Source organism: Prunus avium, chromosome 1, assembly GCF_965620075.1.
Source record: "Prunus avium chromosome 1, drPruAviu1.hap1.1, whole genome shotgun sequence".
Taxonomy (NCBI): Eukaryota; Viridiplantae; Streptophyta; class Magnoliopsida; order Rosales; family Rosaceae; genus Prunus; species Prunus avium.
Window position 1 is genome coordinate 51,165,307 of NC_142284.1, and position 15,633 is coordinate 51,180,939.

General features: G+C 34.7%; 3 protein-coding genes across 3 annotated transcripts; 2 read left to right on the forward strand and 1 right to left on the reverse strand.

Moving 5' to 3' along the window:
• Positions 1–422: 422 nt before the first annotated feature.
• On the reverse strand, positions 423–3,455 carry LOC110761950 (Mov34/MPN/PAD-1 family protein). The gene is made up of 6 exons (XM_021964533.2): positions 3,240–3,455; positions 2,781–2,958; positions 2,222–2,303; positions 1,481–1,657; positions 1,235–1,402; positions 423–806 (listed from the first exon to the last, which is right to left on the reverse strand). The coding sequence occupies exons 1-6, from the start codon at positions 3,379–3,381 to the stop codon at positions 615–617; spliced, it is 939 nt and encodes a 312-aa protein (XP_021820225.1). The 5' UTR covers positions 3,382–3,455; the 3' UTR covers positions 423–614.
• Positions 3,456–4,984: 1,529 nt separating this feature from the next.
• LOC110761989 (patatin-like protein 2) lies at positions 4,985–7,288 on the forward strand. Its single transcript, XM_021964582.2, has 7 exons — positions 4,985–5,213; positions 5,419–5,600; positions 5,688–5,874; positions 5,985–6,146; positions 6,254–6,562; positions 6,694–6,869; positions 6,976–7,288. Exons 1-7 carry the CDS (start codon positions 5,082–5,084, stop codon positions 7,037–7,039), a joined length of 1,212 nt encoding a protein of 403 aa, XP_021820274.1. The 5' UTR covers positions 4,985–5,081; the 3' UTR covers positions 7,040–7,288.
• Positions 7,289–13,193: 5,905 nt separating this feature from the next.
• Positions 13,194–15,426, forward strand: LOC110746485 (patatin-like protein 2). The gene is made up of 7 exons (XM_088246794.1): positions 13,194–13,470; positions 13,576–13,757; positions 13,924–14,116; positions 14,225–14,386; positions 14,490–14,792; positions 14,905–15,077; positions 15,198–15,426. Exons 1-7 carry the CDS (start codon positions 13,318–13,320, stop codon positions 15,283–15,285), a joined length of 1,254 nt encoding a protein of 417 aa, XP_088102920.1. The 5' UTR covers positions 13,194–13,317; the 3' UTR covers positions 15,286–15,426.
• The last annotated feature ends 207 nt before the right edge of the window (positions 15,427–15,633 follow it).

A 15,633-nucleotide genomic window follows, 5' to 3' on the forward strand; every position in this document is an offset into this window, starting at 1 on the left:
GATGCCTAAGTTACAAATTCAAAGATTCAACATATTCAATTATCAATATCCAAATCCTAATCAACATATTCAATATCCAAATCAACCAAATCCTAATCAACATATTCAATATCCATTGAATATAACATATTCAATATCCATTGAATATAACATATTCAATATCCAAATCAACAAAATCCTAATCAACATATGCAATATCCATCAACATATTCAATAGAAAATTATATATCTGAATAGTATTCGGTACGGTACGGTATTGATCGGTACCAAATACTTGATACCGCTACCATACCATACTCTATTGGTACAGTACGGTACGGTACCGAATATTGATCGGTACCGAATGAAACGGTATGAAATCGGTATGGTACGGTTCGGTTAGGGTACGATTTCGGTATTTCGGTTTTAGATGCCCACCCCTAGAAAATTCATTTACTGTAAAACACAATCCATAGGTAAAAATTAAGTCCACATGGTTGAACTTTCAAGGAGATATTTTAGTTCAGCTAAAACTAGTTTTGCATACCAACACTGTTTCAAAGCAATAAAGATTATCAGTGGCCCCACTCACACAGCAATGCAACCTCAGTTTCCAGACTTGGACTTCGAACTCTCTAGAACACAACCGTATCAAGCATTGTTCCCAAGGTCTGGACTATGTTTGAGGACATCAGGTTGGAGACATGTTCTTCAAGGTGCTTCTTGGCATCCTGCCTTCCAACATTTGCAATCGCGAGCTTCTCTGGAGGTAACTCGTCCTCCTCCTGGACTGCTTTGTTGTATTTGACAGCCAAGTTCTTCATCTCCTGCAAAATCCAGATGCAAAGGAATTTAATCACGACTTCAGGCAGTAAATTTAGTCGACCTATAATAAATCAAAACCAGCTCACGTTTTAAACTTGCTGAGCAAAACATTTCAACAGTCACTCTTGAGGGAGAGGATAAAACCCATAGTCCAACGGGGCAAAACCTTTAGCCCTTTTGAAAATTAATTCAGGCAGATGGTTTTAGTTATTATTTTGTGAGAACATGGACTTCTAACCAGGAAAACTGCACTGAGATGGAAACTTAATGGTTTTTTCTTAAACTATAATCGTAGAGTTTTTGGGCGCTAAAGTATATACTTCAGTCACCATAAAAAAAAAGTATATACTTCAGCTATAGACATCGAATTAAAATAAGAAGTCACTAGTTCAAACCACTATAAATTGAAGTTCATGAAACCTTCACTTACCTCAACAGTTTGCTCATTTGTCTTTGAATGATTATCAAAGCGCCTAAGTGTCAACCCATCAGTCCATTTCTTCTTGTGAAGGTTAAGCAACATTTTCTCCTCAAGTTCATTCTTCCTGTAATTAATTGCTATGGAGTAATAATGCCGGTTTAACCCATGGATCAATGCCTGCAGAGGAAATTGCACAAGAGGTCAAAAAGTTGTGATTGCAAAGAATGGAGTTAAAATTACTTGTTCAGGACTCACTTGAATGGATGGCTTATTAAGATGTCCAAGATTAGATGTAGTCTGGCGTGGTTCTTGGCCAAGCATCATAGTTTGTGGGTTGATAAGACGGAAGGCATCAATGACCACCTTTCCCTTCACACTCTGAATTGGATCCACCACCACAGCCACAGCACGTTGATTCAATGCTTCAAAGCTCTACAAAAGATTAAAGGTACAAGACAAAATTGCATTTGGGTAAAGAACAGAATGAACATTAATTGCCAGAACCCCTGGCCCCCCTCTTTCCGACCATGCTAAGCAACAATAAAGTTTCTACTCAAGGGTATCACCAATAACAGTACAACATCCATTGAGAACAGTCAAACTATTCTACGCTGCAGAAGACTCAATCTTAGTTAATGAAAGTAGGATAAACAAGAATGCTGTACACAAACATAAACATGATCTTGATTAACTATTAAGATTTTTGACACATCATAGACTGCAAAAGTAAGATTTAGATTTTGACCTAAAGAATTTTGGGTGTAATAGTTAATCTAATATTAGGGTACCAAAGAAGAAGACTATGATGATAAAACAGACAGAAGTGAACAGACAATGTGGAACCGTAGGCAAGAAAAAAGAGCCTACAACCACCAATTTCTTCTTCATAACAAAGACATCAGTACGCATGCACCAACATACATAAATATACATGACATCAAGGAGAAAAAATAAACTTGTGTACAATGAAATAGGAAATATAAATCAAACCACAACCTGCTGTGTATTAATGTCGACACCAGATAGCCAGCAGCCAAATCCAGGATGTGAATGGTACCACCCCACAACCATCTCTGGTCTGCATTAGCAATCAGAAAAACATAAGTTACAGTAAGGCATCAGCAATGATGGTCATTTATAACCACATAATTTGAGAACACAGAGAGTGAACTGTGACACAAACGTAAAAGTATTAACAATGAAGGTGTTAATAAGCTATTCTAACTTATCACCTCACACAAACTTCAGTTTGCACTCATAATTATTAATGCAAATACAAAAATATAAATACTGATTATAACTCCCACAAAGGGATACACAATTTAAAAACCAGAAACACAAAGATAAATCTTTGCACGAGCTCCTTACAGAAAAGTCCCCAATCGAATCATAATGTTCTTATTTATTCAGTCATTTCCCGAAAACAATAAATTGAATGTAATCTATCTGCAATCCAGAAGTAGTAATGCCATGTTTATTGAATTAAGACAACCTGTATAATGCATTTTTAACAACTACTCTACATTTCATAAATCAAAGTGAGAAAAAGGCATACCGTCCAGTCTGCTTAAGCATATCAAGCATGTTAGTCTGAAAGACATGATCAACAGCTTCGACACTAACACCAGTACCACTCTGCGGCATAGCAAACACATCGACCACACGTACAGTGTACTCATCCACAAACTCTCCGAGCATCAATCCCATAACCTCCATTGGAACTCCCGCCCTTCCTAATAATTACCAAATCCCAAACCACAAGTAAGCATTAAATAAATAAATCACATTACAAAAAGCTCCAATTAAGCTTCAAAAACCCTAATTAGGATCCATAATGCACAATTTCGACAAGATTCACAAACATCGTCGCCTACTTAGGGTTTTGAAGTCCATACGTCAAATCCATAGCTAAGAATGCAACAAAACCCTAAAACCCCAAGTTAGGAACTGAAATTCGATCAGACTGGACAAGATGCGAAGTAAAAGAAAGAAGAAGAGGAAGGAGAGAGCTCACCGTGCTTCAGCATCTTGAGGAGGGCGAGGGAGGAGATGTAAACCTGCTCGGAAGAATCGAGAGTCGGCGAGTCGGGAGGTGGGTGGCCCAAACCTCCTCCGGCACCGGCGAACATCCTCTGAAGCCTCTCCATGCCTGACATTCTCTTCGCTCTTCGCTCTTTCTCTCTTCTCTTTCAGTGTTTGGGCTGGGCAGCTCCGCTTTCTTTTCTAGCAAGACAGCTCTGCTTTGTTTTATATTATAATCCCTCTCCATCGTTTTTCTTTTTCTTTTTCTAAATTCCTGATATTTCCAACTTATTTTACCCTGGGCTGAACACTAAAATGTAATCGGCCCAATATAACCAGTCCAGCTTAAAACCAGCCCAAATGTAACCGGTCCAGCTTAAACCATTGATCCAGAAGTTGGATATGGGCTCATACACGATACATTTAAGCCCGACCATAGAGAGAGTGATGGTTACATTTTAATCTTGTCTAATAAATTTGTGAGAGATTTTAAGGTGCGATGGGAAGGGGGGTTTGTCATACACACACACTACTATAGTGTTATCAGAGTTTGAATATAAGACTATGAGTCTGCATATCAAGATCCTTTTCATCGAACTATATCTCGTTGGTTTTTTGTTTACATTATTAAACATGTTGACTAATTTCTAATTAGTGTCGGGGTGAGTCTTATCAGCAATCACATTATTAAATGCTGAAATATCCTTCAATGGGAGCGACTCTCATTCCTGGTTATAAACATGCCAATAAAGATTGGGTTTATCTGATGAATTTGTTGGCATATAAGTAAGCATTTCTCACGAGGAGGAGGCAGGGCAGCCATGCTGGACCATCCCAATCAATTGAGGCAAGGCTTGAACAAGACAAATTAAGAAGCTGGGCCAGACCAGTGGACCTGGTACTGGTAAATAAAATTCAAAACACAAGAAAGTAGGATGAACACTCCATCTTGATTTGGATGTTCAACCTTCAAAACGATGACGTACACGCAAATGCGTGAATCTCAACGGAAGTGAATTGAAATGTGGGATTTTAAATCAATATTATGTTTTAACATCGTGATTTTCATTTAAATATGAAATTTCACGCGAAAAACAATGCAACTTGTCGATACACACAATGCATTGAAATGACATGTATATTATATGTATATAGTCATCTATCTAAGTTCTAACCCTAGCGATCCACTGACAACAATATTGACAATATTATTATTATTTTTATTATTTATACATATAGACACATGTAAGTACGTTTACACACACATATACGTACATATACATATATACGTACACAGATACATAGGTAAATATGGTGGGATATATAAGGTGTGTTAATTAACATGTGAGGTATAAATAGTGATGAGTCTTTCCACGTGCAGGAATGAATCAATGCATATGAGCAGTACTAGTTAGAAAATAGAAAATAGAAAATTCTGTGTAGGAAGATTTATGTGATCACTGCGAAGAACATAAACTTATTCTGGCAAAGTACGTATAACATGGATGGACAAATGAATAATCACAATACGAATGTTACGTCTTGGACTTAGTTTGGGGGGAAAGATAACAATATAAGGACTACTCAAAAGACAAAGTAAACTTCTCATCAAAAAACAAAAAAAAAGACAAAGAAACTGAAACAACTCGGTCAAGATATACATAAGATTGGGGGGAAAGATCTCTATATAAACCGCACAACCAGAGCTTAATTCCTACAACCTACAACGCCTTCCTCTTGAGATTCTTGAAGTTTCAAATTAATCTCTCTCTCTCTCTCTCTGAGTTTTCGTTCCTTAACCAAGTCTTGTGCATAACCTTCTCTTTTATCACTAATGGAGAAAACAAGATCATCCCTTCACTCTCCCACAAATGGAAGTCTCATTACTGTTCTTAGTATTGATGGAGGTGGAATAAGAGGGATTATCCCAGGAACCATCCTCAACTTCCTAGAGTCTGAGCTTCAGGTAAAACAATGATCAAACCAAAACTTTAAATAAATACACATGTTATAATATAAGTGAATTGGTCACGCCATCATGTGGTGTTACACTTAGTGAGCATGTTTGCACTTCTCACAATTTGTTGGTGTTTCTCATTCTTTTTTTAAATAATAAAAAATAAAAAATCTAATGCGACTAACTTTTCGCTTTACTTGTTTGCCATATGCAGAAACTGGATGGTCAGGATGCAAGGCTGGCAGATTATTTTGATGTGATTGCAGGGACTAGTACTGGTGGCCTTGTGACAGCCATGCTTACTACCCCAAATGAAAATAACCGTCCCTTGTATGCTGCTAAAGATATCAACCCTTTTTATCTCGAAAACTGTCCCAAAATCTTCCCCCAATCCAGGTATAGTTAATTCTTCATAGATTTTTGTACTACAACATTCGTATACATAATGGTTCAAGATAATTAATTTTCATCCATGTACAACAGTTCTCCACTTGCCAATGTCGCGGAGGATTTGAAAGTTTTAGGGAGACCAAAATATGACGGGAAGTATTTACATAAAATGCTGAAGGAAAAATTAGGAGACAAACATTTGCGCGATACCTTAACTAACGTTGTAATCCCAAGTTTTGATATAAAGCGGCTGCAACCAGTTTTCTTCTCCAGCTATCAGGTTTGTTTATTAATTATCTCTTAATTGAAACACATGCATATATTTACATAATTTAATTCTAATGGTGCTCTTTTCTTGATTTTGTATATATATGTTTGTCATGATTATAGTTGAAAAAGAAACCCAGCTTAGATGCTTTGCTCTCGGATATATGCATTGGAACTTCAGCAGCCCCATACTATCTTCCAACATATCAATTTAAATCCACAAATTCAAATGGTGAATCAAGAGAATTCAATCTCACCGACGGTGGAGTTGCTGCCAATAACCCGGTATACATTAATTGATCAAATTCCAAAAACCTAATTTGCATAATCTGAATTATTTCATATATATGATCATCATTAATATGTGTGTATTAATTATTTTTTTTTACTAGGCCTTGGTTGCTATGAGCGAAGTGACAAAACAAATCCACAAGGGCAACCCTGACTTCCAGCCTATGGGTGAAAATGAACAGTTGTATGGGCGGTTCCTAGTCATATCACTAGGGACTGGAACAACGTCTGATGAGAAGTATGACGCCAATGAAGCGGCTGAGTGGGGTGCTTTAGGGTGGCTTGTCGGATCCGATTTTTCGGCTCCACTGGTGGAAATATTTACCCAAGCAGGTAGTGACATGGTTGATTTCCACCTTGCTACCGTTTTTCAAGCCCTTCAGTCTCATGACAATTACCTTCGAATTCAGGTAACATAAGAATGTGCAATAAAGTTGAGATAAATATCACTAAATCAAATTAATGACCGTTTTATATACGCACAAAAAAATGTATTACATAGACAAACTAAGCGCACAAGTACTCGGAAATGAATATGCAGGATGATACGCTGAGTGGAACATTGGCTTCTGTGGATATTGCCACAGAACAAAACTTGAATGATTTGGTAAAAGTTGGAGAGGCATTGTTGAAGAAACCGGTTTCGAGAGTGAATTTTGATACCGGTAAATCCAAGCCTGTTCGTCCTGAGGTTACAAATGCAGAGGCTCTTGTGAGGTATTTGCTCTATTATATATTATGATTAAGTTGTAGCATGATCATGTAAACTCAATAAATTAACATACTAATGACTTTTGTTTTGTTAATTAATTTGCATGTGTAGGATAGCGAGCGTTCTCTCTAAGGAGAGGGCTCAGAGGAGCAAGGTCGTTCATGAAAGGACATGATCAGCAGCACCACCAAAGAAATAATAATATGCTGCTCTCATACGTAAATAAAATTCCTTTTAATTATGTTTAATCTTCAAGAAAAATAAAAGGCTATCAAAGTCATGATGAAATGCTAGGTCAATAATTTTATTTTTTTTCTTCATGTGTAATTCAGTACTGAAATTATTTTCTCCCAGTGTAAGCGAGGAATTGTTTAATTTAATTTTCTCCCAATAAATACCAATTAACAGGTTGGTTGTGATGTAATCAGCAGTATATATATATATATATGTATAATATGTTCCTTCCTTCATATTCTTTATTTATTTGGCTAAGTATTACGCACCAGAGTTTTTCTTTTTCTTTTTGAAGCATTGCAATGAACTTCGAAACAAATTAAACACATATCCCACGTTGTAAATTGATTGATTAAACACTAATTAAACAAATTAAACATATATCCCACGTTGTAAATTGATTGATTAAACATTAATTAAACAAATTAAACAAGTTAAACAAGTATTTTGAACCACTTATGTTCCACTAATTAAACAAGTTAATATGACTGATTATGATAGGTCTTGACCAGACTATGGAGCACTCTTGACTGAATTAATTTATCACATATTTTTCTTATCAAAATTAAGAAAAAGAAGCATCTTCATTTAAAGGAGCCTCCTCATACTTATCAAACCATCCCTGTAGTAGCAGAGACTTTAGGCTTCAAGTGATGCATGTAAATCAATTGAAAAAAAACCTAGATCAACTAACAACCTAAACCCTTTGCCGACATACTTTTTCCATTCTGTATTTTACTAACTATACATAACTAGTAAGGGTTGGCTATATGGGTCGGCTTTAGAGTTAATTAATATTATGTCTGGGGATTAATTATTAATTTAGGATTGCCCAAAAGTTTCGATAGATTTAAACTTTTGATCATCGTTATACATATCATCAAGATATTCAACACGTTTTTTCCTTTCTTTTTTTCTTATAAGAAAAAAACATCAAGGCTTGATAGAAATCCGTACAAATTTCAAGCCCAATTTCTGAAAAACTGACCACTAAAAGTGAATAAATTAACACATTCCCTGCCCATTTGATTGACAAAATACATAAAATACAATTTTAATTTTATCATATATGTACTATTAATAGCATTATATATAGTCGTAAAGGAAGTTGGAGAAATAAAATTTGCTACAGACTTTTATTTTTTGATTGGATTTACGAAATGAATTAACCAGATCCCATATTGTATAATTTACAGAGTTGAAAGAGTCGAGACAAAGGGAAAAATTGGATTTTGGTATATTTGATGTCCGTACTTAGTCAATTGATTACAGTTTGGGTTTGAACAAAAAGAAAAGTCCATATACATGATAACTTAATTTTGTTTCGACCAAAAAAGTCTTGCAAGAGAGTCTTATGAAATTTCCTAACTTCTCGGTGTTTTTTTTTTCTTCTTCTTGTTTCTTTAAAATTTCTCATAAGTGCTCACCCACAAATTTAAATTGAAAAGCCTCACAATATATTTTTGAGAGAAAATTATTAGCTAGGGAATGTGTCACTTCTTTTTTTGGTCAAGAGAATGTGTCACTTCACTCCATGGAGTTTCCATGACTTGGGTTAGGACTGATTGTGAAAGGTCTTGACCCAGTCTCAACATAAACAAAAAGAAGCATCTTCATTTCATTTGAAGGAACCTCTCCTCCACATACTTATCAAAGCTAGCATGTAAATCAATGCCAAAACACCTATATTATAGTTGAATAATAATTAAGCTAAACCTACCTCTGTATCACCCAATATTATTTTATTAAACTCTTCTGGGCCTTTTGACGATTCTCCATGGAAGTGGTTGAACTTAATTAATGTTAAATACCACTTTGCACCCCTAATCTGTTGCTAATTCTTACGTAAGGGTTGGCTATCTGGGTCGGCTTGGAGTAATTAAATCTGGAGCACTACCTCTTTGTAATTTTGGGAATTATTTATATACTTCCATATTTTCATGTGCTATATATATCACTAGTAAAAAAAAACCCTTGCGCGACCAAATTTTGTATGACGAAACTCAAAACTTCGTCGCTTAAAGTCTTACGCAACTAAATTTTGCATAACGAAACACACATCATCGCACAAAGTCACTTTGAGCGACAAACTTTTGCGCGACGACAAAACATCGTCGCTCAAAGTGACTTTTCGCGACGAAACAATAAACTTCATTGCACAAAGTCTTGAGCGACGAAGTGTGTTTCGTCACGTAAAGTCTTTACAAAAAAAATAAAATAAAAAAATTATTTTTTAAAATCTTTGCATGACTTTACGCGACAAAACACTAAACTTCGTTGCACAAAGTCTTGAGCGACAAAGTTTGTTTCGTCGCGCAAAGTCTTTACAAAAACAAATAAAATAAAATAAATTATTTTTTAAAATCTTTGCATGACGTAATCCAAATATTTTGTTAAGAAATTAAACGGTATATATATTTATTTTTGTTTTTGTTTTTTATTTTGTATGCATAACACTTAAGAAATTAAACGGTATATATATTTATTAAGTAGCTTTAAATTTATTATTTTAGTTCAGATCGGATTTTTGTTGGAAAAATATATTATTGTAGTTCAGATTGGGTTTTTGTTAGAAAATATATATATATATTTTAAATTGACGATTGAATTAGTTCATTGTATTCATATAGGGTCAAGGAGTGTAGCTGTAAAAAATCATCAAAATCAAAATTGAAATAACCGTTAAATCGTGATTTTTCGTTTATAACCGTCGAAAAGTTTTGTCCCATTACTTGATCTTTGAATGTTTATTTTTTCCGATTTTTGGCCTATATGATCTCGAAGTATAAATAAACAAGTTTGACAATTGGATCGTTGAAACTAGTTTCGTAGAATGCGTATGCCATCAAAACAATATATTCACTAACAATTAAGAGTTTATTTATGCTTTCGTTAAATATAACATAAGATTTTGTGGTATCCATTAGTGTAGAGACTTTAGGCTTCATACTTATCATACTTATCAAACCATTTAAAGGAGCATCTTCATTTAAAGGAGCCTCCTCATACTTATAAAACCATCCCTGTAGTAGCAGAGACTTTAGGCTTCAAGTGATGCATGTAAATCAATTGAAAAAAAACCTAGATCAACTAACAACCTAAACCCTTTGCCAAATAAAATATGTTCCGTTCCGTATTTTACTAACTATACATAATTAGTAAGAGTTGGCTATATGGGTCGGCTTTAGAGTTAATTAATATTATGTCTGGGGATTAATTATTAATTTAATATTATGTTTGGACAGATTTAAACTTTTGATCATCGTCATACATATCATCAAGATATTCAACACGTTTTTTCCTTTCTTTTTTTTCTTATAAGAAAAAAACATCAAGGCTTGATAGAAACCGTACAAATTTCAAGCCCAATTTCTGAAAACTGACCACTAAAAGTGAATAAATTAACACATTCACTACCCATTTGATTTACAAAATACATACAATACAATTTTAATTTTATCATATATGTATTATTAATAGCATTATATATAGTCGTAAAGGAAGTTTGAGAAATAAAATTTGCTACAGACTTTTATTTTTTGATTGGATTTACGAAATGAATTAACCAGATCCCATATTGTATAATTTACAGAATTGAAAGAGTCGAGACAAAGGGAAAAATTAGATTTTGGTATATTTGATGTCCGTACTTAGTCAATTGATTACAGTTTGGGTTTGAACAAAAAGAAAAGTCCATATACATGATAACTTTATTTTGTTTCGACCAAAAAGGGTCTTGCAGGAGAGAGTCTTGTGAAATTTCCTAACTTCTCGGTGTTTTTTTTCTTCTTCTTCTTGTTTCTTTAAAATTTCTCAAAAGTGCTCACCCACAAATTTAATTTGAAAAGCCTCACAATATATTTTTGAGAGAAAATTATTAGCCAGGGAATGTGTCACTTCACTCCTGAAGTTTCCATGACTTGGGTTAGAGCAGTTCCAGCAGAGAAGGCAAGGGGTGGGCTGGGGGGGTTTTTAGCCCAAATCAGGTCTCCAACAGAGAAGGTTGGCCTGGGCAGGAGGTGGACCCCAGCAGATTGGGCTGGCCTGAGGGGGAGGCGAGCCCGTGCGCTAGCCCGAGATTTGTGCTGATGTTAGCACACTGACGTCAGCCCTAGTGTTCAAATTTTTTTTACTAGTTATTGTACCAACAACACTTTTAACCAAACGCCAAACTGCTTTATCTCACAGCAAATCTGACAGCTATTATTTTCATAGCACAACAATATCCAACTTGCCCTAAAAGTGAATAAATTAACACATTCCCATGCCCATTTGATTGACAAAATACATACAACACAATTTTAATTTTATCATATGTATTATTAATAGCATTATATATAGTCGCAAAAGGAAGTTGGAGAAATAAAATTTGCTAAAGAATTTTATTTTTCGATTGGGTTTATCTAATGAGCTTCGAAACGAATTAACCGGATCCCATATTGTATAATTTACAGAGTTGAAAGAGTCGAGACAAAGGAAAAAACTGAATTTTGGTATATTTAATGTCCGGCCAATCTATGCATAAAGAATATTGCAGAAAATTCTCACATTCCGTACATGAGAAAAGTCCATATACATGAGAACTTTCTTTTGTTTCGACCAAAAAAGTATTGCAGCAGAGAGTCTTGTGAAATTTCCTAACTTCTGGTAATTGCGAAACACAGACATAAAATTTATTTTTTCCCACTAGAACTGTCTTCTCAGTGTTTTTTTTTTCTTCCTTCTTCTTGTCACTTAACTCCTGAAGTTTCCATGGTGTTTACTATTTTGGACGACTTGGGTTAGGACTGATTGTCAAAGGTCTTGACCCAGTCTCAATGATTCACATATATTTAAATTATATCTCAACATAAGGAAAAAGAAGCATCTTCATTTCATTTGAAGGAACCTCTCCTCCTCATACTTATCAAAGCTAGCATGTAAAGCAATTACCAAAACACCTATATAATACCAGCTAGCTACAGCTATATAGTTGAATAATAATTAAGCTAAACCTTTGTATCACCCAGTATTATTTTATTAAACTCTTCTGGGCCTTTTGACGATTCTCCATCGAAGTGGTGGAACTTAATTAATGTTAAATAATACTTTGCACCCCTAATCTGTTGCTAATTCTTACGTAAGGGTTGGCTATCTGGGTCGGCTTTAGAGTAATTAGGTCTGGAGCACTACCCCTTTGTAATTTTGGGAATTATTTATATACTTCTATATTTTCATGTGCTATATATATTCTCTCATTAAAATGTCCGCACGTTATTATTGTGCTCATGCCATTATAAATAAAGATGAAAGCAAAAAGAGGTAGTAGAAAATACACAGCGTACGTCCGTATGGTAATAACATCCGGACATCCGAATATGAGAATTTCTATATATATATATATTATAGTTGAGGATATTGGTCAAAAGTCTAGACACATTTAAACTTTGATCACCAACTATTAAACTTATCATCAATCTTTTTAGATGCTTGTTCATCAAGATATTCAACCAAAAAATTTCCCTTTTTTTAATAATGGCTTCATAGAAATCCCTACAAATTTCAGGCCTAATTTTTCAACAATTGAGATTGACAATAAAAACAATACTTATCTAACCCATTGATTGTTAAAATATATACAATTTCAGGCCTAAGTCAAAGTCATGTGTTTGGAATTAAACCTAGTTGTCAACATCATTTCTTGTTGTACCAATTTTTCTCGAAGACTTGGCTCTCGATCGGCATTCTGTTTATCAATTTGCTTAAACAACAGTCTAGAACAATATAATACAAATAATATTTCATTAATTGATGACGCTTTGAGTCACCAAATTTATTCAGAAAACAAATAATATTTTACTTGTTAAGGTTTCAAATGGGTCTAAATTTGAATCAACGAGACTTTGTCTTTGATGAATAAATTTTGGTGTCTCCATATATATAGCAGTGCGCGGGGAAGATTCAGTAATTAGAAAAGTCTGACAGAAGTGGTCCAACTTAAAACTTGTTATAGCGACATGCATACAAATTTGGGGTCAAAGTTGGAAGGGGAAAAGATCTCTATATAAGGCATAGCTAGGTGCTCAAGGTTACTAAACTCAATTAATCCCATCATCATCAGCCTTCTTTTAGGGTTCAAGCTTATTCTCTCTGCAGTTTTATTCATTAGTTCATAATAAATAAGCACTCTTCCTTCCGAGTACCTCTCCTATACCTTTCCTGTGTTGTGCATCATTCGGTATGCCTTCTCTTTCATGTCAAATGGAGAGAGCAAGATCATTTCTTCAGTCTCCCACATACGGGAACATCGTCACCGTTCTGAGCATTGATGGAGGTGGAATTAGAGGGATTATTCCCGGAACTATACTCAAATTCCTAGAATCCGAGCTTCAGGTAATTAAGCTTATGTATTAAAACCCATAATTTAACTTTAATTAATAATGTTTAAAATAATGGTCTAGCTAATTTATTTTCACTTGAACTTTGCCACATATGCAGAAGCTTGATGGTGAAGAAGCAAGGCTTGCAGATTACTTTGATGTGATTGCAGGGACTAGCACTGGTGGGCTTGTGACTGCCATGCTTACTACCCCAGATGAAAATAATCGACCTCTGTTTGCTGCTAAAGACATTAACGATTTTTATCTCGAACACTGTCCTAAAATCTTCCCCCAAGACAGGTACCTAACAAGCTATTTAACATCAATCTTAACTTCAACTCAATGTCATTAATCTTGTACATGTACATCAATTATTAGTATAATTAATCTTAGCTTGAACACCTTTTTCTTTTTTAATATTATACATATATAGTGGCTAACAATCACATATATTTTTCTTGTGCAGCAACTATACATTGATTGGTGACGCCATGGACATGGTAAAAGCTGTGTCAGGCCCAAAGTATGATGGGAAGTATTTACATAAGACAGTGAAGGAAATATTAGGAGACATGCGATTAAGTGACACGTTAACAAACGTTATAATCCCAACTTTTGATATAAAGCGGCTCCAACCAATGGTCTTCTCTAGCTATGAGGTATGTTTTCGTATCCTTAAATATATATATGTCTGTATATATATATGTTTGTTTTGTTAAATCTAATATAGTTACATGGTTGGTTTTGTGTTTTGATGGTGATTATAGGAGAAAAAGAACACTAGCATAAATGCTTTACTGTCGGATATATGCATTGGGACTTCAGCAGCCCCAACCTATCTTCCAGCGCACCATTTTGAAACCAAAACTTCCACTGGTGAATCAAGAGATTTCAATCTCATTGATGGTGGCGTTGCTGCTAACAACCCGGTATATATATTTAAATAAATTATGACCTTGATCTATAATATACCATGCAATTTCAAAACCTTATTTAGCTCTCGTTCATTATGTTGTTGTTTTTTCTTATCAGGCTTTGGTTGCTATAAGCGAAGTGACAAAAGAAATCCACCAGGGAAATTCTGACTTCTTTGCTATAAGGTCAACTGAGTATGGTCGGTTCTTAGTGATATCGTTGGGTACTGGTTCAGCAAAATCTGAAGAGAAATATAATGCCGATGATGCAGCTAAATGGGGTCTTTTGGGATGGTTGACGAAAGGGGGTTCCTCTCCATTGACAGATGTATTTACTCAAGCAAGTAATGACATGGTCGATTTCCACCTTGCGACTGTTTTTCGAGCTCTTGACTGTGAGAAAAATTACCTCAGAATTCAGGTATTTGGGATATATTTACTGCCATACTATGAATCTATACCATAATCAATGATCCAAACTCACAGTAAAAATCGATAATTAACGGGTTGAAGTGAAAATATATATGGTGCAGGATGATACATTGCAGAAAACAGTATCTTCAGTGGATATTGCTACGCAAGAAAACTTGAATAACCTTGTAAAAGTTGGAGAGGAATTGTTGAAGAAACCGGTTTCGAGGGTGAATTTGCAAACCGGTATCTATGAGCCTGCTCATCAGGAAACAAATGAAGAAGCTCTCGTAAGGTATGTATATTTGATTACTCACCAATCTAATATTATTTTTTAGCATGATCATAAATATGTTATATTGATTAAACATTACTAATCACAATTAATTTTCTTAATTAATCTGCACGTATGTAGGGTGGCGCAAATTCTGTCCAGGGAAAGGAAGGTCCGTGAAATGAGATCACCACATGGAAAGGCTGTAGCTGACAGCAACTCCAACTGATGATCACACATATTGCTAATCTCACACTTATTATTCCCTCTAATTAGATATTTTTTTAAATTAAAATAAAGCACTAAATAAATAAATAACCATATGGTGAAATTAGTGCTAATAATTAATTCATTATTGTAATTTAGTATCAACCAGCATGTTGGTTGTGATCAGCAGTATTTACTTCATTCTTTATTTGAGTTAGAAATCAAAGTATTTTAATTTTATTATACTTTTCTCCTTTTCTTTTGCCAGTTTCTTGCCACACTTACTTAAAACAAAAAAACAAAAAAAGACCAACAAAAAAAAAATTCAAAAGAAAAGAAAATCAATCTTTTGACGGGTCCATATGAAAAG

Excerpts from the sequence above, each read along its gene's own strand:
- LOC110761950 (XM_021964533.2), bottom strand. The coding sequence starts at position 3,381 with ATGTCAGGCATGGAGAGGCTTCAGAGGATGTTCGCCGGTGCCGGAGGA. Across the intron at positions 1,658-2,221 it reads TCGACATTAATACACAGCAG|AGCTTTGAAGCATTGAATCA; the intron begins GTTGTGGTTTGA and ends AATCTTTTGTAG. Across the intron at positions 807-1,234 it reads CAAATGAGCAAACTGTTGAG|GAGATGAAGAACTTGGCTGT; the intron begins GTAAGTGAAGGT and ends TGGATTTTGCAG.
- LOC110761989 (XM_021964582.2), top strand. The coding sequence starts at position 5,082 with ATGGAGAAAACAAGATCATCCCTTCACTCTCCCACAAATGGAAGTCTC. Across the intron at positions 5,214-5,418 it reads TCCTAGAGTCTGAGCTTCAG|AAACTGGATGGTCAGGATGC; the intron begins GTAAAACAATGA and ends TGCCATATGCAG. Across the intron at positions 5,875-5,984 it reads TTTTCTTCTCCAGCTATCAG|TTGAAAAAGAAACCCAGCTT; the intron begins GTTTGTTTATTA and ends TCATGATTATAG.
- LOC110746485 (XM_088246794.1), top strand. The coding sequence starts at position 13,318 with ATGCCTTCTCTTTCATGTCAAATGGAGAGAGCAAGATCATTTCTTCAG. Across the intron at positions 13,471-13,575 it reads TCCTAGAATCCGAGCTTCAG|AAGCTTGATGGTGAAGAAGC; the intron begins GTAATTAAGCTT and ends CCACATATGCAG. Across the intron at positions 15,078-15,197 it reads AATGAAGAAGCTCTCGTAAG|GGTGGCGCAAATTCTGTCCA; the intron begins GTATGTATATTT and ends GCACGTATGTAG.